Genomic DNA, 26725 nt, shown 5'->3' on the forward strand with positions numbered 1-26725 from the left:
GCAAATACTTAGTAATAAAAAATAAATAGAAAGTGAGCACTGTATGTTTTGTATTCTGTTATAACTGAAATCAGTATATTTGAAAATGTAGAAAACATCCAAATATATTTATTTAAATGGTATTCTATTATTGTTTAACAGTGCGATTAAAAAAAATTAATCATGATTAAAAATGTAGTCACTTGACAGCCCTACTAAATTTCAGGCTGATTTTTTTTTTTATGGGATTTTGACGGTGGGTTGAGTGTTTGAGGGGGGGAAAGGAGGTGTCGCTGTTAAAGTATAGCCTTCAAATTCCTTGGAAATGGGGACTGTCACTTTTATTTTTTTAATTTCTTTGTGAAGGTGGGTCACATGCTGTCCTTATTGGGACTGTACTCCTCAGTAAAGAAGGCTCAGTGAAGCTCCTCTATGGAAGGTCTGACATTAAGGTTTCTGTAGCTCAGTAGCATCTGATTTAGTGCTCTACCCCTTGCGCCAGAACCTGTGGGGAAGGCATCCATGGGGAATTAACTCAGCAAATTCTCCCGTTGCTTGTTGGAATAGGGCCCAGAATTCCCCACCAAGATCAGGCCCCCACTGTATTAAACAGTGAACAAATATTTTACCAACAGCCCAGAGATCTTGGTCCCAAACAGCAGCCCAGGGGAGGAGAAGAACGTGGTACCTATCTTGATCAAATCCCCTGTTGCTTGACTGTCTTCCAGGAGCGTTTGCTGTGGTGGTCGGTGCCCTACTGGGATCCTTGAAGGACGTAATGGGTTATATCTTCACCAGCGACAAGTAGGTAATCTGATTCCATCAAAGACGATTATTTAACTTAAAGGGCTTTTCTGGAACTGTTTTCCAGCTGAGTATGAGGGACAGATTGAGAAGGAGCCAGCTGGGGATGGGGTTTGTTCTGCTAGATCTGGCAAGCCCACCCCCCAGAGAATCTCCCCAGCACAGGAAGCCATTGGGTAGCATGGGTTCCGGTGTGAAACACTACAGCACCATTAACTCAGTCCAATCTAAAGGCAATGGAAAGAGTCCCACTGACTGTCGTTGGGCTTTGGGTCAGGCTCTTGGTGACTTTGTCCATAAGTGGCGGCGAGTCGGTGTCCAAGCTAGGATTAGAAACCAGGAGTTCCTTGCTTCCTGCCCTGCGTTCAGACCATGCTGCTTATATCATGCTCCAGACTGATCATTACATCTTTCTCCCAACAGAGAGATTATTACCTTGGTGTCGAAGGTGATGCTGATATTTGCTCCCTTCCACTTGCTTGATGCCATAGCAGTGAGTATTTTAGGGCACCAAGCTACATACTCTTGATTGGAACTGGCTTGCATTTTCTATTGTCTTGAGTCCTTTGACGCTTGTCTGCAATCTGCTAAAATTGAAGGGAAGAAATTCCAGATGCATCTGAAAGCAGCAGCCTGTGGCATTCTGGGGCACTTTAAACCGCAGGGTGCTTGTAGCCATCACTTGTTGTTACAACCAAGGTGTCCCAGCTTCTGCCACCTAAAGGTTTAAAAATCTGGAGTCAGAGTTGCCTAACTTGGATGATTTATGCTAGTGCTTTGATTCCTGTTTAGACACCTAAACACATGGCCTGATTTTGGGAGGTGCTGAGCGTGCATAAGCTCCAGATAGCACCAAGGTATGGCCACTGGTGTGGTACTTTCAGATCTTTTTGCACCCACCAGTTCCCCACCCCATGGAAACATTGGGGTGCCCACTGCTGCATGCAGTATAGCTGATCCAGGACACTCACAAGGAAAGGTGTACCAGCTGCTACACCTCTTGGTATCTGAGGGCAGCTGATGTTACGTGCACTGATCCACTGCTTTTGATACTAGCTCAGGCAGGAATCTTTATATACAATCTCCTTGTTGGAGGGAAATTTGTGAAATGGGACTTCAACCCCTCTTGGCTCTGTGGGGTTGTGCTGCAGTATTGTCTTATTAGTAGCTACCAAGCTCCCCCCAGGTCCATCAGGTTTCCACTATGTGAATCTGAGTTGTGCATGTTTCCATAGGCTACGTGCGGCGGCGTGCTGGGAGGGACCGGGAAACAGAAGATCGGTGCCATCGCGAATGCCATTGGATATTACGTCATTGGCTTCCCCATTGGAATCTCACTGATGTTTGCCGCCAAGCTTGGGGTACTAGGTATGTGTGTGGCTGGCACTGAGCACAAGGGAGGCTGAATATCCTGACTAGTGCAATTGACTCTCACTGCTTATGTTGGGCTCAGTCCTGCACCTGTTGAATTCTGTAAAAGTCTTGCCATTGACTGTGATGTGCGGAGAGCTGGTTCCACTAGCTGTATGCTTCTGCTCCCAGGTTTAACCTCCCCAGGGCCCCAATTCAGCAACGCATGTGTTTCCGTTCTAATGACTGCAGTGAGACTTGCGCATATTACTGAATCTGGGCTCAGCTAAGCATCTGCTTTCCGCAGGGGCCTCCAAGAGATGGAAGCCTGCCTCTGACTCCAGCACTTGCGTCATGTCTTGGGTCTTGCAATTTGAAAGGAACGGACACTGAGCCAAATTCTTCTCCATTGGCTTCAGAATGCTGGAGTTCAACTCCAAAGAAATCGAGTTGTATTTGTGTGCTGACTTAGTAACACAAATTCAACTTTATGGAGCTAATCCAGGTAAGCAGGACGAGAACTCGGCACAGTGTCTGTTCTGCAGTTAAAAGACACACTAAGCGTTGGGTCCAGTTAACATAGGAGGTGGTCTTCCAGGCATACCAATGGAAGTCCACAATACGAGTCTTGACTCCAAGTTGATCTCAGGATCAGGTCTGAAGTATTAGGAAACCAACTAGACACATGGAGTAAAATGCGGATTCCCGTTCAAGTCTGTGGAAGTGCTACCATGGACTCCAGTGGGGCCAGGATTTCACCCAGGGTCTTCAGACAACTGACTGAGATTTCCCTTTGCTACAGGCCTGTGGATAGGGATGGCTGTCTGCATCTTCTTCCAAGCCCTTTCCTTCTTGATTTTTGTCTTGTGCATGGACTGGAAGAAAGCTGCAGAGGAGGTAAGACTCACACTCTCTCTAGTTGCTTCCAAAGATCGTGGGTCAAATCTTGCAATAGTGCAAATCAGACCTCCAGGGAAACAGAGTCATGAATAAAGTGACTCTCCGAAGACAGCAGCTCAGTGGCAAAGGTGCGATTAGACTCCTAGTTCTAGATAATGTCTAAACCACGTGGAATATTTAACTGTCTCCATTGCAACATCAACAGGATGGGCAGTTCTCAGCTCAACAAGCCATTCTGCTCTTCTGGCAACTTTCAGTCCTGTTCTGCACCATCTCTTCTCCTTCCTCATCCCTGGAGTAGCTGAGTGCATTAGGCAACATGACTAAACCTCTGTCACATGTGGCTTGTTCTCTTGTCCTCTCCCCACAGCAAACACAGTGTTTAGTGTCGGGCTTGATGGTGGTAGGGTTCTTGGTGGTATGTTCATACTGCCATGTGTCCCTGACTGGTTGCGCTGTTGTCTGTACAGGGTTCATGGAGATTCTGACCTCCCTCTTTTAATTATCTTAGGCTCAAATCCGAGCAGGGCTCAAAGAGCAGCCGGTAGCTGTGTCCTCCTTTCATGCTGGACCTGATGAAACAGGCGATTCAGGTTCGTGGCTGTGGGCTGGGACTTGAGGAGGGGGCTGCAGTACTCTGATGCCCCCTGAGCTAATGCCAACCGGACGTGCCTGTAATACAGAGAGGCTCTTTGCCTTCTATTGCCATGTTCCATGGAGCCAGCCCCTCTGCGCAGCCAGGAAGAGCCCGATTTTTGCATACGGCACGTGTAGGGTTAAGTGCCAAAATAACGTACCCTGTGGCCCCATACTATTCAGCGGGTGGACTGTGGGGGCCTGAGCAGTGCAGCAGGTTGGGACTGGACCCTGTGCATGGGGGGTGGGTTTTCCCCTGGAACGGGGCGGGGCAAGGCAAGGCCCCACTGATATCAGAGCTTCATGGTCTCGTAGCAGACTAGCAGCAATACCTCTGTGTGAACATGGTTTTGCTCACACATGGCCCTCCCACCCTAAGTGGCGGTCTCAGGCAAGCAAATCCCCAGGCAATGCCTAACAAGGCCCTTCACCTGGCAGGAAGACAGAGATTGAGAGCTGCGGCTCTCGTCTTTGGCAGGAATGGGACCTAGCCTGGCATACAGAGGGCCTGATCCTGAGTGTGGCTCCCGCCTAAGCCAGCTGGGACTGCAGCACCGCTCTGAATCAGACCTCTGTTGTCAGCTAGCCCTTGCCCCCTGCTTCCCATTCAGTTTTGCATGGCCTCACCTGGAGTAGCGCTCCAACGGCTGCTGCTCCTAACACCGCTCTCTAAAAGCGGACAAATGAAGGCCAGGCTCATCCAGGTAAGGAAAGGAGGGTTAGGATGATCTGTCACCAGTGCCTGTCCCAGCCATGGGGCGAGTGGCTGGGAACCACTGGCTTTCAAGCTCTGCAGCTTGTTTTCCAGCTCAGACCCTGCCTGTTCCAACCTAACCTATCTGCCACGCAGAGTACTTCACAGTTGAAACGGACGTCCAGAATGTTGTGGTTTTGCCTGACCCTGTCTCCAGGAGTGAGAGCCAGCCAGATCACCAGCTCATCCTGCAGGAGGACTCTGCACCGGCCTCCACCTCTCCAAGAGAGAACGTCTTGTCGGGGAAGGAGCTGGTGTACCGTCGCGGGCTAGCTCTGGCTGTGGCCATTGCAGTCCTGCTAGTGGGGGTTGTAGTCCGGCTCCTGACAGGTAATGGCTAGGCGCAGCAGTGTGAAGACTGGGATTAGTGGACTTCGGCACAAGGTCATGGTCGGGTGCGCTAGGAAGAGGCGGTGCTCGGGTGAAACAGGATGCTCATTCATTCTGCTAGCACATCAAGGACCACTTCTCTGACTTCACCATAATGCCAAGAGTTGCCTGTTTAGGATCCCTACTTGTTCCTGTTCTAACAAGTTGAGTGAGGGCACAGCACTCATGTATTCATTGCACAATGCTGCTGAATAGGAGATGTTTGTTGATCCCTTCTACAGCAGTATGATGGAGCCAGTAGGGCAAGTCCCCAACGCAGCTGATGGACAGATTGTACAACACTTGCAGAGAATGGGTACTGATGCTCTGACAGACACTCAAACATTGCCAAGGGTTCACTGTTGCCTGATCCTGAGGAGTATTTGTTCATGTCTTTTATGTTCCACTGCTTGGTTAAAATACAGAGTTTTCCCTGAATGTGCCGTGTGCCTCCCATGTTATACTAGAGCACTTTTTACATTTCGGAACTTGTTCTGTGACTCTCCTATAATGCAACACAAAGCAAACTGAGGGTAAGTGTTGCTTTGTTGAAAAATGTTTATAGGATCACCCAGCAATGGCTGGAGCAAACTGACACACGCACGTTGTGTGGCATTCTCTAGCATTCACCAGGCATGCTGCCTAAAAAAATCTTCTCTCACACTTTTGGAATCCAGGATTTTCATACAGTACATTTTCATGCATAAATATTCAGGTTGTTTAATTGATTTCAGGGGTGGCTTCCAGATTATCCTGATGTTACTAGTTTCTAGTCACCCTAGCACAATCCAAGAAAAATACGTTTTCCTGATGATACGTCTGGATCTCGTAACTATGCATTTGGTGCTATGCACTCCAATGGACACATTACTAGCAATCCACTTTTTTTCTGGATTTTCAAGCCAGAGTGACACACTCAGCAAAACCTGTTCTATCATCGCTAACTGGTATTGAAATGAATACAACGGTTTCTAGTTCGTTCTCACTGAGTCCCATTCCAACAGCCTGGCTCATCCTGAAACAAACATCTCTCCCCTTAAGCCGCTGCATCCACATCACTGTGCCACATGCACTTGTTAGCAGTATGTCTTAAACTGCCCTTGGCTCCTGTTGCTTAGCTGGCTTCTCTGACTACAGAAGTGGCACATGGTTGCAACCGGGTCCAGGTGTGTGACACTGTGCTGGGATTCTTCTCTCCCTCCAGTGAGTGTGAGGGTTTGATGAACTCAGTAACTGCTGGTTAAGAAATGCTTTACTAAGTCTTGAGTAGAAGAGATCCACAAAACCCCGTCATCTGATCTGAACTCCCAGCTCCTTGGTCCAGGTCAATCTACGATCTAGTCTAAACTCAGAACAATACAATGAGTAACGTAGCCCTCCTGAAGATGGGGGCAGACACGCTAACTGCTGTTCCATCTCACCCTGTTCAGCTTAGGGGCAGATGGGACAGTAGTAGAAATACCTGCCCCTCTCTGCACAGTAGTGCAGGGGTCAGCTTGGAATTTTGCTTGCATGTGATTCATGCACCGAGATGCTTTGTATCCCTGCAGTCGTTAGCCCCACAGTGCAGGAACAGGGAGTTGGACTCCCGTTACCTGGCACAGACTTGTGCAGTAAGAAATGTCTATGGATGAGTAACCTGTAACAAAGGTCACTGTGAGAATGACCAGAATACAAATGATGCTAGGGAATAAAGGGCGATCCTAACACAGGACTAGGGGAAAGAAATTAGCAGAGGCTGAGTCTGTTTAAATGCAGAAAAATCTCAGAAGGCAAAACCTTTCACGCAGAGAAATCCACCAGATGAACCCCAAGGGTAGAACTGCAGCTAGCAGGGGAATCAAGAGAACAAAGCAAGGCAGCGTAAGGGTACAATGGCTTATACATTAAATGAAATCCCTGGCACTGACCCTGCAAACGTAGGAGGAGGCCAGATTTAACAAGCTATAGGACCAGCATCACCTCTGACCTGCTTCCGCCAGCCTTGGTTTTTCATTAACACAGCTAGGCTAAAAGGCAACAATGGTTTCCTTCAGCAGGAGTGAGCAAGCTTGGAACTGAATCAAGCAATGTTAGAGAGGAGCAGAGATCTCTGTGTGAGGCTGCGTCCCAACTCCACACAGACTAATCCAAAGTTAGGAGCCAGGTGATTTGGGGAGCAACCACGAGACTCTATAAAGAGGACAGCACAACCACCACTGGAAGGGATCAGGTGAAGGCCTCAGCCAACCAGAATAACAGGCAGGCTGCTCTTTAAGAGCCTGATCCTGCATCCATTGAAGTCACTGGGTACTTTGTCACTGATTGCAGTGGAGTCAGACCTAGCAGCAAGAGCACAGCAGAAAGTGTGTGCCTTCTCTCAGTGGAACCAGAGGATGTGTAAGTTGCACTGGCTGTGCTGCTTGCCCGTGACACAGTTCAGTACCAGTGGAAGCTGCAGTGCAGACAGGACTCCAGCATTGTTACCACCGGCCCCTCTAATTCTATTCTACACAGATCTAGATGGTGTGGTGGTTAAAAAACAAACAAAACCCAGAGTCCTGGCTATGCCTGTGCACCAGTATGGCTCCACTATTAGTCAGAAAGCTGGGTTCTGTTCCTGGCCCTGACACTGACCTGAAGTCACTTCCCCTCCCACTCCCTTTCCGGCTTGTTTCTGGCGATGACAAGTGCTCGGGCAGGGACATTTTCTTACCGTGTTTGTAGAGCATTTAGCATAATGGGACCTCGAGGGCAGGTGGCACTGCTGCCATACAAACAAGTGCCAGTGCAGACAAGGCCTCAGGCAGGCAACGTGAAATCCACAGGGGACAAATTCTGCTTTCCTTCCTCAGCCCACATATGCCCACTGCATCCAGCACGCAGCTCAGGGCCAGGACACCCGTGCTAAGTGCCAGAGGTTTATTAAGAAGCTTTACTTCAGTATCAACTCAGAAAGAGGAACGCCACCTTCCAGATTGGCCATGCCACTTTTTGTAGCACCTCTTCTGTCCTAAGACCTCCCATTCAATTATGGGCCAGTACCAGCCTTGCTTAGCATGCAAGAAAACATTGCAAGGCAGTCTGGCTGCAGGAATTCCCCATCCCCAGAGGTTGCTGTCTCCAGCTGCCCCCATCAGGGCTGTCCATACTGCCCTGACATAGAATCATAGATGTGCAGGGCTGGAAGGGACCTCGAGAGGCTATCTATGGCACCCCCCCATGCGGAGGTAGAACCATGCATACCTAGAACAGTATCCGTTCTAGTATCTGCTAGAGGCTCTCCTGTGCCTGCTCCATGTGTCCCAGGGACTTTACTCATCACCTGTTCTTGGGCTGTGCCAGCAAGAGGGGGTGGCGGATAGGGACATGCTCACTCAGCCATGGCTGAAGCGCACTCTGCTGCGGTTACTTAAAGGTCGCTTGCTCAGGTCAGGTGAATCGAACGGGTTTAACCAACAGGGAAGGAAAAGAGGGTTAGTTATTCCCTGGTGCAGTGGCAGCATGGAGCTCGCGGGTCCCGCTGATGAGAACCCTTTCAGAGATGGCAGGAGCATCGTTCCGCCTGCACCATCCTCCGGCTGCGGCCAGAAGAGCCGCAGCTGGATTCACCAGCTGATCCCATTCAACTTCTGGGAGGAGGCAAAGAAGCTGCTGGTGCTGTCGGGGCCACTGGTGAGAGCGAGAGGGCTAGAAATAGCCGGGTTTGCCCAGCAAATTGGTGCAGGGCCCCTTGCTGCAGGTCCCCTCAGGTTGGATCAGCAGAGCCCTGCGTCACATGGGTTTGAATCCTGCTTGCCAGGCGGGGGCGGGGGGGCTGCTAGATGGATTCCAGGGGATGAACTCCTGTAGCCTTTAAAGGGCTTTTGGGGGTTTGATCTGCGTCGTCCTCCCTGCCCCATTCTGGATCTTCCTCCCTTAGCAGGCAGGCAAGCTGGCCAGCCCAGCTCAGCACTTACCCTTCTTCCATGGGTTCTCCTAGAAAATCCAGGCCCCCTCTTATTGCGAGGCTCCAAGCCCTGGTTCAGTTCATCCCCTGATCCCACCCCTCCCCTTTGCTGCATGCTGAAACGACCACTTGCCGCTTCCTGTGGTATAATCAGCAAAGGGGAAATGGGTGAGAGAGGAAAGGGAGGGAGGAACCATAGGTTTGGGTACAGTGCGGCACCGCTGAAGCCCTTACACACTGGGGACATGGGTGGATGGTGCTCGGTCGGAGAGGGAAAGGGACGAGACATCACAGATGCTAGCGGGAAAGCCCCTATTCCTGGAAGGAGCGAGAGATCCGTGGGTGCAGGCACAGCCTTCCCCGGGCTGCGGTGCTGAAGGCTTCTCTGAGTGTGCCTTGGGGCAGGTGTCTTGTGTAGGATGGAGCCGGAGGCTTTGCTGGGGTGGTTGAGGAGATGCTGTGACCCAAAGGGAATGGAGCAGGGCTAGCTTCAACATTTAAAATGGTGGCAGCGGCTTGGGGGCCATCTAGACTAAGACTCTTCCCATCAGTGGAGCCAATCAGATATTACCAACTGTGATACACTTCTGGTGTAAATTGGGGCTGGGGTCTGTCGCACCCATTCCAGTCTGGGCTCGGCAGCATTACTTTGGGCTTACCCAGATGTAGCAGAGATCAGAGTCTGGCCTATTTCGGCAAAACACCGAGAGCTGCTGGCTGACCAGGGACCAGCTAGAACAGGGAGGAAACGAGTTGGTGATGGAGAGTCGTTGCATCAGGCTGAGTCTTGCAGAGAATTTCCAATGGCTGGTGGATAAACCTAAAACCAGCTTAATCTGGGGGTTAAGTTTGTTTGTTTGTTTGTTTGTTTGTTTTTTTAAATCTAATGTTATCCGTTAAACCCATTTGCATGCAGAGAATCCCTCACACTCTCTTTCGTACAGAACAGGAAGTGTGTGTCCTCAGGGATCCTCTCCATGTATTCCCACCTTAGACTCTGTAGCCTGCAGTCACCATGATCTCTGTTTTTCTCTTCCCCCCACCCATTTCTAGACCTTGGTCCAGTTGCTGGTCTTTATGATACACATTGTAAGCTCTATATTCTGTGGCCATCTGGGGAAGGTTGAGTTGGCCTCCGTCACGCTTGCTATCGCTGTAAGTATTTTAGTTCTGAGTCTTTTCATAGGCTGTATCCTTTCATGCCAGCTCACGTATACTAAACTTCTCTTATAAAATAAGACGTCTGACGAAGTGGGTATTCACCCACGAAAGCTCACGCTCCAAAACGTCTGTTAGTCTATAAGATGCCACAGGATTCTCTGCTGCTCTTATAAAATAGTAACTAGGTAGCTGGAACGGTGGGTTGATGGCTGAAGATATCAGCCTGGGATAGAGGAGGACCTTTGACATTGCCTTTGCCTTTCAAACCCAGCCCTAGATGAAACCTGTGACCGTCTGAAATTGCACGTTCATGTTTTCTCATTGTTGTTTTATCATTATGACTATTTCCAGGTTATAAATGTTACTGGCATCTCTGTGGGGTTTGGTTTATCTGCAGCATGTGATACATTAATGTCCCAGGTAGGTAACAGTTGCTAGTCTCTGATCTCTTTGTTTTAGAGATGTGTATTTTTTAAAGACACTGGCTGAATATAGTCGCCCATATTGCACAGTGCTGTCATAATTGGTGTCTGAGCTTCTGTAAGAGTCAGAGCCAAGAAGAAGAACCCTTAGAAATTCCAAAGTCCATAGGTTTTGCCCTTCAGGACACCCAAGTGAGCAGATCCTATGAAAGGATCATATCAAGGAATGACTCAGTTGTCTAAGCAATTATCTAGATGCCCTAGAACACGCAGTTCAAAGCTCCATCAGAGGCCAATGTGGCTCTTCCTCTCACAAGGATCAATCATATGTCATGGTTCTGTGGGAATGTTCTCCCAGGGCAGTCTGGCTGCAGGAGTTGAGCCCAGGACTTCTGGAGCTAAAGATATGAGCCTCTTACTCCTGCAGCAAAAGAGCCAGGTCCATTAACTCTGGGGCTGTCACAGATTCATAAGCCACTAAGTGAGGTCAGAGAGTCACGCTGTGGTAGCAGCTTTTAGACTAGTGGCTCTTAACCTTTCCAGATACCTGTCCCCCTTGCAGGAGTCTGATTTGTCTTGCGTATCCCAAGTTTCACCCCACTTAAAAACTACCTGCTTACAAAAATCAAACATAAAAATGCAGCCCAGTTACTGAAAAATTGCTGAGTTTCTCATTTTTACCATATGATTATAAAAAAATCATTTGGACTATAAACATTGTGCTTACATTTCAGTGTGTATACATTATACTACACTATCTATGACAGTATAAACATGTCACTGTCTGTGTGAAATGTTAGTTTGTACTGACTTCACTATGTAGCCTGTTGTAAAAGTAGGCAAATATCTAGATGAGTTGAGATACCCACTGAAAGACCTCTGAGTATCCCCAGGGCTACACATACCTCTGCTTGAGAACCACTGTCTAAAAACAACATCCTACCTGCTTTGCATGGACACTGAAGGATCCCAGGGCATGTTTTTAACATGCCTGTGCTACAGTAGGCAGTGGGTGACGCCCGACACTCCTGTGCAGTTCCTGTACAGACCCCGTCCCCAAGTAGGAGGAGCATGCAGACTCTTAGTGCAGTCCAGGGGTCAGAGGTGGTGAGCATGGCTGAAGGATGCCATTGGATTTAACCTCTTGTTTTCCAGACATATGGCGGTAAGAACATGAAGCGGGTGGGGACCATCCTGCAGCGTAGCATCCTCATCCTGCTGCTTTGCTGCTTCCCCTGCTGGGCTCTCTTCATCAACACCGAGCAGATCCTGCTGCTGGTCCGGCAGGACCCGGAGGTCTCCAGGTTGGGCGTGTGCTCCAGTTTGTACAGTTCCATGCGGCGCGTCACACGCTCTCCAAGAAACCAAGGGGATGGGTGCCTTAAATTACCTGCTAAGGCCTCGGTGACATCAGAGCAGGCCCCTCATGGACCAGGCAACTGCCCTCAGCAACACTGGTGGAGCACTCCCTTCTCCCCATTGGCCAGGCCCAGCCCTCGGCGACACTGGTGGAGCACTCCCTTCTCCCCATTGGCCAGGCCCAGCCCTCGGCGACACTGGTGGAGCACTCCCTTCTCCCCATTGGCCAGGCCCAGCCCTCGGCGACACTGGTGGAGCACTCCCTTCTCCCCATTGCTAGGCCCAGCCCTCGGCGGACACCAGCGTAGCCCCCCCCCATGGGCCGGGCCGGGCCCAGCCCTCAGTGGACACCAGTGGAGCACTACCCTTCTCTCTGGCTGGGCCCAGCCCTCGGTTGACACCGGGTCTGGAGCACTTCCCTTCTCCCATATGGGCCGGGGCCACCCTCGGCGACACTGGGGAGCACTCCCTTCTCCCCATTGGCCAGGCCCAGTCCTCGGCGACACCGGCGCTAGCGCCCCCCCCCCCATGGGTCGGGCCCAGCCCTCGGCGACACTGGTGGAGCACTCCCTTCTCCCCATTGGCTAGGCCCAGCCCTCGGCGACACCAGCGTAGCCCCCCCCCATGGGCCGGGCCGGGCCCAGCCCTCAGTGACACCAGTGGAGCACTCCCTTCTCCCCATTGGCTGGGCCCAGCCCTCGGCGACACCGGTGGAGCACTCCCTTCTCCCCATTGGCTGGGCCCAGCCCTCGGCGACACCGGTGGAGCACTCCCTTCTCCCCATTGGCCGGGCCCAGCCCTCGGCGACACCGGTGGAGCACTCCTTTCTCCCTATTGGCCAGGCCCAGCCCTCGGCAACACTTGTGGAGCACTCCCTTCTCCCCATTGTCCGGGCCAGCCCTTGGCAACACCTGCGAACCCCCCTCCATGGGCTGGGCCCAGCCCTCAGCGATACCTGTGTAGCCCCCTCCATTGGCCGGGCCCAGCCCTCGGCAACACTGGGGCAACCCCTCTCTCCCTATTGGATGGGTTCTGCCATCAGCCTGCCCCATGCCGCCCTGTCATCATATTAATTGGGGTCACATCCATGGGTATAACCCAAGGCAGAATTTGGCCCTGAATCTTGCTGCTTTTTGAAGACAAATTCTCTGCCTCCCTCTTGCACAGCAGCGGATTATCCCGTGGCACACGGCTTATCAAATGGGTCTCCGCAGGGAAGCCGTTTCTTGTAACAATGCTGCTGAGCTGTGGTGCTGTAGGAAGGTGTAGCCGCAGTGGAGGAAGGTAGAGGATAGCTGGTCCTGCTGGTCCATACCCCCCCTACATTACACAGCGGGCTTGGAGGGGCAGGCCAGGGCTGGCAGGGGAAGAGGGTTGTTTTGGAAGATGCCCTGGTACTAATTGTGGGGTTTTGTATCTTCCCGCAGGTTAACCCAGGTTTATGTGATGATTTTTATCCCAGCTCTTCCCGTAAGTTTCCACTACCCTCACCTCTCTTGATCGGTCACTCCTAGGAAGTCACTTCTCCCGGAGCCCAAAGCCAGATGCTGCCTGCGCCCACCCCCTCACGTCCCCTTTCTCGCCTGCAGTGGCTTCTTGCATGTGAAATAGTCTCTTTCCTTCCTGCAGGAATGTTGAAAATTGGGGACAGCCCTGGGTGGAGCCTTGCAAGGATCTACTTATGCACTGGCCCAGGGCAAGTGCTTTGTGGGATTTTTAGGACAGGGTAGTAAGCTATTCATTTTTTCATGCTCTTCAGGGGCTAGTGAATAGATAATATTATTACTACTGTTATTTTTTCCCTAGTGTCCAAGAGCATCTTAAAGGTTTTTGTGCCGGGGCTGCTAAACTTTCATTTACCAGTTTACCAAGCTGCCTTGCTAGGTTTAATTTGGGGAGCAGGATGAATCCGGCATCTCACCCTGACTTTGCGGTTAGCCCTGGGCTTTGTTACCTGCTAGGTCTTTTGGGTGGCACTGGAAGTACGTTTTTGTCCTGCACCCCCAGCCACAGCGATGACGTCCAAACCAGACCCTCCTTCCTGTGCCCCAGGAACACCAGCTGGGCAATGTGCTTTCTGCTTCTCCTGTAATCTCTAGACTCTGCTCTGAATGGTCCCCTGATCTCACAGTCTGATTCACTAATTTTTGCAGGCGGCTTTTCTGTACCAGTTGGAGACGAGATATTTGCAGAATCAGGTAGGCTTCTCCTTTACCTTCATGTTCACAACTTAGTTGAGTAAAAGGGGCAAGTCTCTCATTCTGTGCCATTGCGCAGGGTTTCTCTCTCAGGTAATTGGCCCCAAGAGCTTACATCTGTTTTGCACCGTGTCCAGTAGCCCGTATAAAATGCACATGCCAGGTAGTGTCCTATTGCTGCAGTTTGAGCCAACCGCCAGGGCCTGTGTTGAGTGCAGCAGCTTCTTTTACATTTGTGCTAATGAATAGCCAATTCTACCTCTGTTATGAGTTCGGGAAAAACAACAAACTGACACGATGTTCCCATTGTCGCTCACTCCGAATGCATTTAGCTGCCCTTTTAGACTCCAGCTAATGAATCGTCTCACTTTGTACTTGCTGAGATTTCAGTGGATCTGCTGCATGCCGCCTATTTTCCAAGGCAATAGCGATCGTAAATTTTGCTCACTGGCTTTATTTTCCACAGGTCAATCTTTATAGCCAGTTCTAGTAGGAGGGTTTTCGTGGGCATTGCCGACTCTAGCTAATAACTGCAGCAGGACAGTAGGGTATTAGTTCTGCATTCTTATTCCTTCTCTGAGGAGCTCTCTGTAATAAGAACTGCCACTCAGAAACAATATTTGCACAGCCCTGAGGATCTCAGCCACGTTTTGCAAGGATGTGCAAACTACTATTGTGCCTAGTCAACAAGTAGGGAAACTGAGGCACAGAACAGTTAAGAACTAGAAATTTCAGGAGTGGGCTCTAAATCTGTGGTCAGGCTTTCAGAAGTGCTGAGCCCCAATAGCTCCCAGTGACTTCAAATGGGTTATGGGTGCTCAGTGCTTCTGAAAATCAGGCCCTGGGGCTCTGAAGTTGGGCACCTAACGACTAAAGGTACCCTAAATTAGAGGCCCCTTTTGAAAATTTGGGCCTAAATTACTTGCCCAGGATTACATGGCAAGTTAATGATGGAATTGGGAACAGAACTCAGATCTCCTGCTCTCACCACTCAACCTGCTGCTTCCTGAATGGTATTTGTAAAGAGCAATATTTCCTGATACAACTGGAGGCTCCTAGCCAATCAGAATACAGACCTACTTCCCCTCAGTACAAGGCTGCTCGCTTGAATAAAATTCCATCATAGCATCACCAGTTCTACCCTCCTCGGTCACTCCCCCTCCAAGAGTTTGGTATTGAACAGATTGGTGAAGCTCTAACATACGCCTTTCTCCAGAAGCCATGTTTAAACACCGCTACCTCAATATAACGCCACCTGATATAACACTAATTTGGATATAACGCGGTAAAGCAGTGCTCTTGGGGGGCAGGGCTGCGCACTCCGGTGGATCAAAGCAAGTTCAATATAACACAGTTTCACCTATAACGTGGTAAGATTCTTTTGGCTCCCAAGGACAGCGTTATATCAGGGTAGAGGTGTATTTTAGACAAGGCAACAGAAATCCAGAGCCCTGGAAAAAAACACTGATCTGTATTTTGTTTAATTTCAGAGGATAATCTGGCCAGAGGTGCTAAGTGGCATCGCTGGAAATATCATAAATGCAGTTGCAAACTATGTCTTTCTCTATGTGCTGAACCTCGGAGTCATGTGAGTAGTGCCTGAATATTTGGAAGAAAGAAACTAGACATCCAGCTAGGGCTCGATCCTGAGTGGTACTGATTTTGGGGGGCCAACTTGAGACCTTTTAAGGGGCTTGGTTGTTCAGAGACCAGATGTTCAGCACTTCTGAAAAATCAGATCCCTTTAAAGGTGTCTCAAGTTGGGCGCCTCAAAGCATTAGCCACTTTTGAAAAATCTTGGCCCAAGTGAACAAATGTGACTTGGTCATGGATGGCTACTGAGACACAGCCTAGATTTCTAGAGGATACTAAAGCTCTTTTAACTTGCATATGGATTCCAGCTGAGGCCAGTGGGACTTTGCTTAAAGGATAAAACCAATCAAGGGCCTCAATACTTGGCCCAGTGGTATGACTATCTCTCTTCATCCATAAAACCAGGCCCTGAGGTGATCCATAGGGATCCCATTGGCTATTGCAGAAATGCAGTCCCCTCTCGCTGGGTACGTTCACCAGCCACAGAACAGACACTGCCCTGATGTCCTTCCTCTGTAAAACCCGCACTTGCTCTCTCAGCACTGGCTGTGATGGAGGCCGGACTGCAGGACCCGAAAGCATTAGCATAGGAAGTGAAGCAGCTGTGAGTTCCTGTTTGTGCAATGGTTGGGAGATGGAAGGTGCTAGTTAGTTATTTGTAGGATGGAGTAATTTATCTGGGTAAAAGCACAGGGCACTTATACACACACCAGCTGGAAACTGACTGGTAGCAACCGGTTCCATGGAGCCTTCTGGGCTATGGAGTCCTGGCCAATCAGATCGTACATAGTGAGATGTTATTGCCTTAGCAAACCAGCCCATGAGGATTAGCCATAACCAGGTGGGGTGCTAGTCTAGTCCATCCCGCCCAGCATTCTGCCCCCTGAGGGACTGATTCCTAATGCTTCAGAGGGAGGTGAACTCCCCACTCACTGAGTATCCGCTCAGCAATGCAACACTGTGTGTGGAGTGAGCGAGATGCTATTGTCTGCACAAGTGTCTTAGGTGCAGCTCCTAAGCAAGGCTTTAGCTGCAGCTAGAGCAACTGCCAATGAGACAGGACTCTCTGCAAGAGCAGAAGGCCCAACTTGCTTTCTCTGTCTCTTTCCCAGGGGTTCTGCCTGGGCAAACACTATTGCTCAGTACGCTCAAGCCATCTTCCTGTTCCTGTACATTGTCGCGAAGAAGCTGCATGTGCAGACCTGGGGAGGTGAAGTATCCTCTTATGTTCTCGTGTGTCTGCAAAAATCTCCGCTGCACATGGGAGACCCTCTCAGCTTCCCTTTCCATTGATTTTTCATTCCGTTGGTGAGAAGGGTTAATATTAACCTTGGTATAAGCCTGTCTGCCAGATGCCGTATTGTGTAAATGACAGCTCAGACCAACAGAGCGTATCATGAATGCTGGGTGAGCCTGGAAAGAAAGTCGTTCCTGGGGAACTGAACCTTGCTTCTAAAACTGTCAGAGGTCCCCGTGCTGCAATCAGAACAGCACCCATCCCATCCTGCTGGCAGTTCTGCACAGGTGCAGGAGTCACCTGTAGAATTGGGGCCTGGGTTTGTGAATGTCACTTAGGGCTCTCTGAGCCCATTGGGATATGTTAATGGACGAAGCACACTTGCCATTGCCAGAGTTCCTGCTGAGGTTACAGCGCGGCCTGGTAGGGCCCATTGAGTACGGAAAGGGTGGCTGTTTCCCCCTGGGATTTACAGAAATGTCCAGCCTGGTCCCTAGCACTCTCTCTAACATGTCCTAGGCCCCGAAGAGATTAGGTCCAATTCTAAATGCTCTTGGAGTTTGGGTGCATCTGAATCGGGGCTTTTTCTCTTTGCACGTCGCTTGCAGTTTCAGTTTCCCTTCCTCGTTCTCCATGTGCTGAACCCCCAAGCTAACTCTTTACACTCGTCATCTTCTTGTCCCAGGCTGGTCCAGCGAGTGCCTCCAGGAGTGGGAAACCTTCATCACTCTGGCTGTGCCCAGCATGCTCATGATATGCATCGAGTGGTGGACCTACGAAATCGGAAGCTTCCTGATAGGTTAGTGATGGGAGGAGCATGCTGATGGGGCGCTAGAAATATCATCACCAAGGAGGATCCCCACAGTGGTTCTCAACCAGGGGTACATGTACTCTTGGGGTATGCAGAAGTCTTCCTGGAGGTACATCAACCCAGCTAGATACTTGCCTTGTTTTACAACAGGCTACATAAAAAGCACTAGTGAAGTCAGTACAAACTAAAAGTTCATACAGACAATGACTTGTTTACACTGGTCTATAAACTATACACTGAAATGTAAGTACAAACTTTATATTCCAAATTGATTTATTTTATAATGATATGTTAAAAATGAGAACGTCCGCAGCTTTTCAGTACTAGCGTGCCGTGGCACTTGTGTATTTTTGTGTGTGATTTTGTAGACTAGTAGTTTTTAAGTGAGGGAGTTTTTAAACTTGGGGTATGCAAGACAAGTCAGCTTCCTGAAAGGAGTCCAGACAGGTTGAGAGCCACCGATTTGCTGATGTTTTACCTGCTCTTTAAAAGGCTCCTTTTCTGGGGATCAGAATACAAAATTCTGTTGTTTCCCCCCGAATTCAGGCCTGCTGAGCGTAGTGGAGCTTTCCGCACAATCCATCATTTATGAGGTGTCCACAGTGTCGTACATGGTAAGAACTCGGGGTTATTATTTACGTTCCCGCACCACCTAAAGGCCCTCCCTGAGAGCTCCCTTCATTGTGCTGGGCACTGACAAGCAATGTGAGACAGCCCCTGCTCTAATGCGCTTATGGTCGAAATAGGTAGAGGAAGTATCCCCAGTGGGCATGGTGGGAGGTGAGACCCAGAGAGACTTGCTCAGGGTCGCACAGGGCATCTGGTGGCAGAGCAGGGAGTCAACCCTAGACCTGAGTCAAGAGGGGCTAATATCTGTATTCATTTGTAGCTGCTCCAGCCATTCCCAGGAAGATGCTCAGTGGGGGCTAGGAGGGAATCACAAGCCAAGAAGCAGCAGCCCCCAGGGACCTTCCTTAAACCTGTTCATCTAGCAAACGGAGCCAATTCCTAACTAGCCCATCAGCCTAAGGCAGAACCGCACCAGTGCCTGTCACCAGACAGCCACTCAGACTGAAGTATTAGCCATAACTACAGTCAGCCCCAAACCTGTCCCACATCTGTCTCCTGGGCCCAGCTTCCACACCGTCACCCCATGTGCCCAGACCTGTGCCCGTCTCCTGCTCCTGGGTTGTCAATCCATAATACCCAGCAGTTCAGGGTTTAGAGAGACGTTACCAGCACTCCCCCGTCATCAGGCAGGCCAGTGTTATCCCTTATTTACAGATGGGGAAACTGAGGCTGGGGGGTGAAGTGACTTGCCCAAGGTCACAGATGGGAACTGGGGTCAGAGGCAGGATGAAAGCCCCTGCTTGGGTGCCGATTACACCTGGCTGTTGCCCCTCCCTCTGCCCGACCTAAAGTTTTGCCTCCTGCTCTGCAGAGCTGTCCACTTTCACCTTCATTAGCTCACGGCCGCCTCCGACCGATTGTCTCGGCTGGAGGGGTTATAACACTTGGCCCCCTGGGTCACTGTCGCCCACGACGTCCCCTCCCCAGACCAACATGTGTCAGTGCTTTGGGATTTCAGATTCACTATGGACTCAGCGTAGCTGTCAGTGTTCAGGTGGGGAACGCTTTGGGCGCTGGGAACCTAGAGGACGCCAAGAGATCTTCCACCACCAGCATGCTGTGCACAGGTGCGTGACTCTGCATTGGCTCCACCTCTCCTCGGTGGTCAGGGACTCAGTCCATATGCTACAGTGCCAGTCAAAGCGAGACGCTCATGGCTCTGCCTAGTGCCGGGCATAGCAAGGGCAGCTGTTTTTGCAAGCTTCCTACACTGATCTTTGCCAGTTGCACCTCAGTTCTCCCCTGCAGAATCCTATTGCAGCAGTCCTGGGAGTCAGCTGGACTGCCTGCAGTTATTGAGCGATATGCACACCTAGGGACTAGGGTGATAGCCCCAGTTTTGTTTACGCTTGTGGCCTGAGCCAGGTTGCTCAGGCTCTGACAGGAACTGGATTTCACATAGTGGTCAGCTTGTGCTTGCTCTGCTTGATTGGCTGCTGACTCTGCTTTTCAGGGTTTCTTTGCCTGGTGGTGGGTGTCATATTAGCAGCCACAAAGGATGTGCTGGGATACATATTTACCAGTGATGGGTGAGTTGCTCCGATTTGGTACTACAGTCCTTTCAGAACAAAGATTACAGGTTACTATTAAAGATTGAGCCAAGGGAAGAATTATTCGGAGGCTTGGAAGAGCGTGCTCCCTAGCCCACTGAAGTCAGGGGAAAGGTTCCCAGTGACTACAGGGGACCTCAATGCATGGGGTGGACACACTTGCCTTCTCCTACGCTCAGTCTCGCTTCGTCATCCAAGTACAAAGCCAGGATCTTGCTGGAAAAACAATGCTGCATCTGAGCTGGGCTTCGCTTGAAAGAGAGTGTGCCTTGGTGTATGTTCCTCTTTATTTGGATCAGAGTTCATTTTGGCCATGGCTACACTGGAGAGTTGCAGCGCTGGTGGTGGGTTTGCAGTGCTACAACTTACTCTGTGTTCACACTTGCAAGGCACAGCCAGTGCTGCAACTCCCTGGCTGCAGCGCTGGCTGTACACCTGGTCTGCTTGGGGTATAATGATTGCAGCGCTGGTGATGCAGCGCTGCTCGTCGAGTGTGGCCACCAAAAGCGCTGTTATTGGCCTCCAGGGTATTAGGAGGTATCCCAGAATGCCTGTTCACAACAAACTGGAAGAGTGGCTGAACTCACGGGCTCCCCAGAGCTGCTTATCTAAAAACCAAACACAGCTCTGTTCGCTCAAGTGAGCGGAGGCAGGCAGGGGAATTGCTTTGGAATGTTCACAGCTGTTTGCTTGAAGAGAGAAGCCACAGGTGGAGGGTGAGGGAGGAGTCCGTGTTGAGCAGCTGCTTATGTGGTCTGAAGGCTATTTAGGAGTGCATAATTTGCATTTAGTGAATGAGAGAGGGGTGGGCGAAGGGGTTGAAACTTTTAAAATGATTGAAGGTAGGTGCTGTGTATCTTCCAGTCCTTAGAACTTGCAAGGCAGGGAGCTGAGAACAGCGTCAGCTCCAAAAATTCACTCTCTCTGTCTCCCCCACGCTCCTTGTCACACTCCACCCCACCCCCCTCTTTTGAAAAGCACGTTGCAGCCACTTGAACGCTGGGATAGCTGCCCATAATGCACCACTCCCAACAGCGCTGCAAATGCTGCAAATGTGGCCACACTGCAGCGCTAGTAGCTGTCAGTGTGGCCACACTGCAGTGCTGTCCCTACACAGCTGTACGAAGACAGCTGTAACTCCCAGCGCTGTACAGCTGCAAGTGTAGCCATACCCTTTGTTTTGGGAGACGTCAGCGGATTAAGTCACAGGGGAAAGTCTGCTGCAAAAAGCTTAGTTAGGAGGGCGGTACAGATGCCACCCGGCCCAAGTGATTTTCCTGATCACACACGAAGACACCCAAAACCTTCAAGCGCTGGTTGAAGACCAGCCAACCGAGGGTGAAGAGCGATTCGTGAGCTGCTGACTTTTCCCAGTGCAGCAGCAGAAATGAGGGTCAGAACTTCCTGTAACTCACAGTTCAGTCCCGGCCTGCGGTATGGCCCTGTAGTACCATTGGGCTTGGTTGCACTGTAAAGCATGTGCTGTAACCATGTCTCTCTCCGGGCACATTTATGCAAACCTGTGAGGGTCAGCAGGTTGTGCAGAATGCAGCAGGTTGTACAGAATGCAGCGATGTGTTAGGGGCACAAATTAGTTTAGCTGTGACAGACGCACTTTATTTCTAAGCCTGATTGGCTCCTTCACTCCTTAAACAGAGAGATCATTGCCCTGGTGTCTTGGGTCATGCCAGTGTATGTGGCTGTCCACGTGTTTGAAGCCGGCTGTGTAAGTACTTCAGGGAATTAACTGTGCTGCTGCATTTGCTATCAGACGTTATTTCTGATGCTGGTGGGATTCAGTTCTAGGTTGATCAAGTAGAGAATTCAGAGCTCTTGGCTAAGAGCCTGAGTAACTTCTGCCTCCAAATTCACAGGGCCTAGGGACAGACTCGGAGGAACAGATACATCCGATGTAATGGGGAAACTGGCCAAAAGGAAAATCATTTAGTAGCAGGGCTAATAGTCAGTGCATGGTGCATTCAGATGGAAGGGAGAGGGTAGGTATGGGGAAAGGAAAGGAATGCAGGAAACATTCCCTACCTTTGGGCCTACAGGAATTACTGTGTGGATCGTCTGTGAGCAGGAGACAGAGCAGTGAGTACAGAAGAGGGACAAACCGTGGTCATTTGGAAGCAGCCCATGGCTGCGAGGGGCTGGATTGAAGAAAGCAGGCTCTCCTGGGGCGAAACTCTTATACAAGCTTCCAGGGGTTACCAGCTGCCTAGCTGCAGCCAGCCATGAAGTGAGAGCTCAGCTGTGGGAAGGGTGTCCCCCCGGGGGTTCGATAGGGGTCAGTAAGGATAAGTAAAGCAACCAATCTGTGTGGGCAGCTGCTGCAACCAGCACCAAGCCTAGGGGTCTCACTGCAGCCAGCACATGTCCTTCAGAGTTGTCTTGTCCTCCCCCCTTGCAGTGCGTAACCAGCGGCGTGCTAAGAGGTGTGGGGAAGCAGAAGATCGGCGCGATCTTGAATGCTGTTGGCTACTACGCTGTGGGCCTGCCACTGGGAAGTGTGCTGCTGTTTGTGGCCAGGATTGGAATGATAGGTACAAACATCGGAAGGGTGGGGAAAGGGAATTGGCCCATTAGCCCTGGAAATACAGAGCCCAAAATCCCAGGGCAAAATGAGCCCAGCTCCAGATGTTCTAGGTAAGACTCCACTGGTCGTGTCTCAGAACAGGGCTAAATTGTTACCCTGCCTTTGGCCATGTCTCTTGGCTGCCCCCCCCCCACTTTTTTTTAACCCAGGGCATAAAAACTTTAGTACCTTTAAAATGAGCCTAAAGGTTACACAGTCCTTATGCTGGCTGGTGTTGGTAGAGGGGTGGGGTCAGAGGCTGCGGGTGGGTGTTTAGGGAGTGGGTTTTGGACATTGCTCCTGTTTTTGGTGCATGCTAAACACAGCTGAAATGTGCTTTAGAAGCTGGGCTCTCGTAGATTCCAAAGCCAGAAGGGACCCCAGCGATCTGTCTTCTCTCCCTTCGCCCCTCCTTGAAACAGCCCAAATTCCATCTAGCCTCCAGCCCTCCCTAAAAACCCAACCCCCTCACAGCCCATGTCTCGCACCCCCTGCCTCCCAGAATAGTTCCATCGCTGCCTGACAGCCCAAGAAAAATTCCATCTTCCACCCCCCAAAATGCATCTCTTTCCCCTCCCCCCCAGGGGTGCTGGGAGCCACTGACCCAAACTGCAAACCTTGTATATAATGGAAACCACTTCAAGCCAAGGGCTGCGGCCACACCCCCAACACCCCTAGTCCCCTCCGCACAAACTCGGCTTCAACACCAATGTCTTCTCCAGCTCCCCCCACCTTTCCATCTGCCTCCCACCACCGTACGCATCTAGACCCTGGCTAGTTAACACCCCCCTTTCCCTCCTTACCTGGGCTGGGGGGAGTCTGGCAGAAACAGGAGATCCCCTAGACTGGCTGGGCTGCTCAGGGCCTCTCCCTGGCCGGGTTCCTTTGGGCCTGGATCTTCCCTTAGGAGTCCCTCTTAGGTTTGGAGAGGAGCCACCTGAGCAGGCAGGTGTAGTATTAAGGCCTCTGATTGTACTGTGCAGAAGTGGACACTAGGTGGCAGTGTTGCTCAGCTCCCCATCAGGTGCAGCAAGGCCAAGTGTATGGTAGGAGTGCACCTGCCACAAGGAGCAATTCCCGAGATTCCTGGTGGCCCAATCCTAAGTACCAGACACTCGTGTTCGGGCCGACGATGAGCATGTGTAGGCAGCAAAGCAGCGGGAGACACAGGCTTGCAGGTCCAGGAGGAGAGTCCGTCTGAAGTGTTTCTATAGCACCTGCCACCCTAACTTTCATCTGGGTACTGAGTTTGTCTGGTTAATGCCAGCATTTCCTCTCCCAGGCCTCTGGGTCGGCTTGCTGATCAGTGCCTTTATCCCAGCAAGCTGCTCCATCATCTACATTGGGCGGATGAACTGGAAAAGGGCCTCCGAGGAGGTAAGCAGCTTTACGTTAGTGTATTGCAGGTTATATCTGGCATGCGTACAAGCGGGGGGCCAGGGAGTGATGACGCAGACCTATTAGTGAACATCTTTGGGTCCCTGAACAGTGATGACTTAGACAGCAGCAGTGGGCTCAATGGAGACCTTGGGTGAGGGTCTCTGCCCTGATATGCTGCCATATTGGCCACTCCTGCCTTTTACAGCTCTGACTCAAATATTAATGTTAGAATCACAGTGACCTGGCTAACACTCATCACCATATCTATCCCTCCTGAATAATCAATAATCAGTCACTCTTCTCAACACGTTAACCACGAGTGGTGTTGCTCTGTTCCCATGGCAGGGAGCCAGCTGGCCACGTGGTTAAAGGAGAAGGGAAAGAAGGCCTCTTCCCAGCGCTGTTCTGAGTTCCATTGAGCTCCTGCAACCTTTGCTGCCAGCCTGAGCACACAAAGCCCAGCAAAAGGTGCCAGGCCCCGCACTGCTGAGTGCTTCCATGTTGCAGGAGAAGGCTGGACAGCACCATGAAAACTGATTTGTAGCTATTTTGGCTTTATGCAAGGGGTCTGTATAGCCACAGAGTCTATTCATGATTTGGGCTCCTGCTAATTTTTCATATATAGTTGAAAACAGTTCAGGTCACCTATAATCCTTGCGGGACTCTGGATAGAGAGCTCATGAGTAAACCAGTTTGGATAAAACACACACAACTGAAACCTCTCAGCCCTTGGATACTTTTTGGTCTGTTGTTGCTCTCTGGGTTCTTTGTTTACTCACAACATCCACGCCAGCAAAAGTTCCATATTCATGTAACACAAATCTCATGGCTGGGCAGTAATATCTCCTGTGAGACAAACTGTATATCTGAAAGGTACTCGTAAAACTTGCTTTGTAAGACAAATACATTTGCTGTTCCTACCAGCTGCATACAACAGCGATCGTCTGAGTACTGAACAGTGTATTTATGTTCCTAGGCTCAGCAACGGGCAGGTGTGAGCCAGCTGGCTGGCGAGGATTTGAACTCAGCTCCTGTCTCACGCAAGATGTCTCTCCCCTCTGGTAGGGAACAGGTTTGATTTACTAATAGCCTAATACTGTGACCTGCAGATGTTCAGGTAGCACATATATGAACCCGAGTAACTGAAGTGCTGCCTAGTGGGTAGCTAACTAAAATCACTCCAGTTCTTGACAAGCATGTTGGGCAGTGTGTGTGCACGTCTAAGCAGTTTGGGGGAAGCTGATTTTAATTGCATTGATTATATAATTCATAAAAGCAGCATTACCATGCTCTGCACTAGTTACAGTGCAAGCCATGCTAGGGCTAGTGTTAGGAAAGGAACCCTCGAGTCCCAATGTGGAAAGCTGGCATACCTGCAGGGAAACTAAGGGTGTTACATCGCACTGCTCTGGGCTGAGTGGACTCTCGCCCGTGCCAGTTTAGAGTTGCTGTCTCTCACCTCATGAAGACATAGGCTGCTCAACAAGGGGAATTTCTAAGCAGCAGGCTGAGCCCAGAGCACTTGGGATGGTGGTGCCTGTTCTGCAGTAGGCGGATCCCAAAGCACTTGGGAGGGTGGAGCCTGTTCCCTTCTGCAGTAGGCTTGCAAGCCAGCTTATTTTAAAACAATAAACAGGTTTTAAAGAGCAGAGACAGCAAAACCCCTGCTACTTCTAATACGTGCTTAGTCTGCTCAGTTCTATTTTCCTTTGCACCCTGTACTGAAGGGTAGGCACAGGGCTCTTCCTGCAGGCTTTGGAGAGGAGGGGAAAATACCAGCTAGAAGCATGGGAATTGAGGCATAAAAGCAGAAGAGAACGGGATCATCTGGGTTGTAAGGGCTGCAGAAGGTCTCATTCACCCCCTCTTCCCAAGAGGAAAAACAAGCATGTGGTGAAGGAGTTTAAGGACAGTGCTCCCAGAGAGGACTGGCAAGGAATTCTTCAGCACTGGGCCAGGGATCAGTTTTATCTGTGAAGTCTCTGCCAGCTATCCTAGTGCTGCCAGCTGCCAAATCAATTCTACAGCCTGAACAGCCCTGCACTACCATTGCCCCTCCCCCCCCTTGCTGTGTTACAGTGGAAGCAGAAGCCCCAAACGGCGTTGTTCTGACGCGCATCACTAAGAACGACAGTCAGACGTACCAGCTAACGCTCCAGGAAGCCACGCCTGCCCTTTCCACTGTGGGTGAAATGCTGTCTGTGAAACAGCTGATCATACGGCGCGGGCTGGCCGTCACCGCAGCTATTGCTGTACTCGGAGTAGGCATTCTAATAAGGGTCATAACTATCCCCCACTAGCATCACACAGGGCTGTGGATAAAGGGAAGGAGACCCCTTCTGGCTCACTCGCTAGTTGAAACATGGACCTAGCTACAGATGACTAACACTCCACAGGTCCTACTGTCACAGCAAGGGCAAAGATCCCACTTCTTCATCAGAAGACTAGAGCTGACCAGCATTATGAGTTTCTCTACATGGTGCCCTTGGAAATGGCCACAGGCTGCTATGAGAATCTCAGCCCACAGCTGGCCGAACAGGCTGGAAATATTTTGGAGGACTGCCCTCTCTACCCACAGCAGCTTCTCAAGTGCAAGCACTGATAACTTATCACCACAGTGAACTTGTATTGCTTGTAATCAGATAGCAGTAGCAATGGCTTGTGTATGTACAGGACTGCTGGCATGGTGATTAAATGGCATTTAATGATGAATAAATCTCTCAAGCCGTCGGTTAGGGTATTATACTGGCTCCTCAAGTTTGAAATTCATGTTAGTGTTTGGCTGCCACAGCAGAAGACAATCACTGAGCTCTAGTTAGCTGTGAACCTCTTCAGAGCATATTCTCAATCTCTGCTCTCAGCAGTGGTGTATCTGTGTTAGATGCATGCTACCTTAAAGGACTGCTCCATGGGGGGAGAGACAGTAGTCAGGGAAGGAACAGCTTTCCACAGGAGTTTGTATTAGCATCAAATCAGTTGACACAGGAAGTGTGTGCACATCTCATTCTTCCTCACCTCATGGCCTCCGTATGGGCAGGGAAGAGATTTCAATAATACTGGTAGCTCTAGCATGATGCTTCCAGTAT

At 50.4% G+C, this 26725-nt stretch overlaps 2 protein-coding genes across 2 annotated transcripts in view; both read left to right on the forward strand.

Annotated features, from left to right (window-relative positions):
• The window catches only part of LOC116827668 (multidrug and toxin extrusion protein 2-like), an 18017-nt gene extending 13128 nt beyond the window's left edge, over positions 1–4889 (forward strand). The window contains exons 12-17 of the mRNA XM_032785416.2: positions 708–783; positions 1207–1276; positions 2019–2151; positions 2936–3030; positions 3545–3626; positions 4520–4889. Coding sequence (XP_032641307.1) covers positions 708–783; positions 1207–1276; positions 2019–2151; positions 2936–3030; positions 3545–3626; positions 4520–4764 — 701 coding nt within the window. The 3' untranslated portion in view covers positions 4765–4889. The remainder of the gene's footprint in view (positions 1–707; positions 784–1206; positions 1277–2018; positions 2152–2935; positions 3031–3544; positions 3627–4519) is intronic.
• A 3386-nt stretch (positions 4890–8275) lies between these two features.
• Positions 8276–26237, forward strand: LOC116827697 (multidrug and toxin extrusion protein 1-like). The gene is made up of 17 exons (XM_075059561.1): positions 8276–8446; positions 9774–9875; positions 10233–10301; positions 11459–11607; positions 13090–13132; positions 13816–13860; positions 15351–15448; positions 16566–16663; positions 17376–17489; positions 18048–18115; positions 19090–19198; positions 19585–19660; positions 21338–21407; positions 22095–22227; positions 23542–23636; positions 24616–24700; positions 25719–26237. Exons 1-17 carry the CDS (start codon positions 8276–8278, stop codon positions 25937–25939), a joined length of 1746 nt encoding a protein of 581 aa, XP_074915662.1. The 3' UTR covers positions 25940–26237.
• The last annotated feature ends 488 nt before the right edge of the window (positions 26238–26725 follow it).

The sequence above is a fragment of the Chelonoidis abingdonii genome, chromosome 20 (genome assembly GCF_003597395.2).
Source record: "Chelonoidis abingdonii isolate Lonesome George chromosome 20, CheloAbing_2.0, whole genome shotgun sequence".
Lineage (NCBI taxonomy): Eukaryota > Metazoa > Chordata > Testudines > Testudinidae > Chelonoidis > Chelonoidis abingdonii.

What these genes read in the sequence shown, in the direction of transcription:
- LOC116827697 (XM_075059561.1), top strand. Translation starts at nt 8,276, where the DNA reads ATGGAGCTCGCGGGTCCCGCTGATGAGAACCCTTTCAGAGATGGCAGG. An exon ending in TGGTGCTGTCGGGGCCACTG is followed by an intron (nt 8,447 to 9,773) that starts GTGAGAGCGAGA and finishes ACCCATTTCTAG; the next exon opens with ACCTTGGTCCAGTTGCTGGT. An exon ending in TTTTTATCCCAGCTCTTCCC is followed by an intron (nt 13,133 to 13,815) that starts GTAAGTTTCCAC and finishes TAATTTTTGCAG; the next exon opens with GCGGCTTTTCTGTACCAGTT.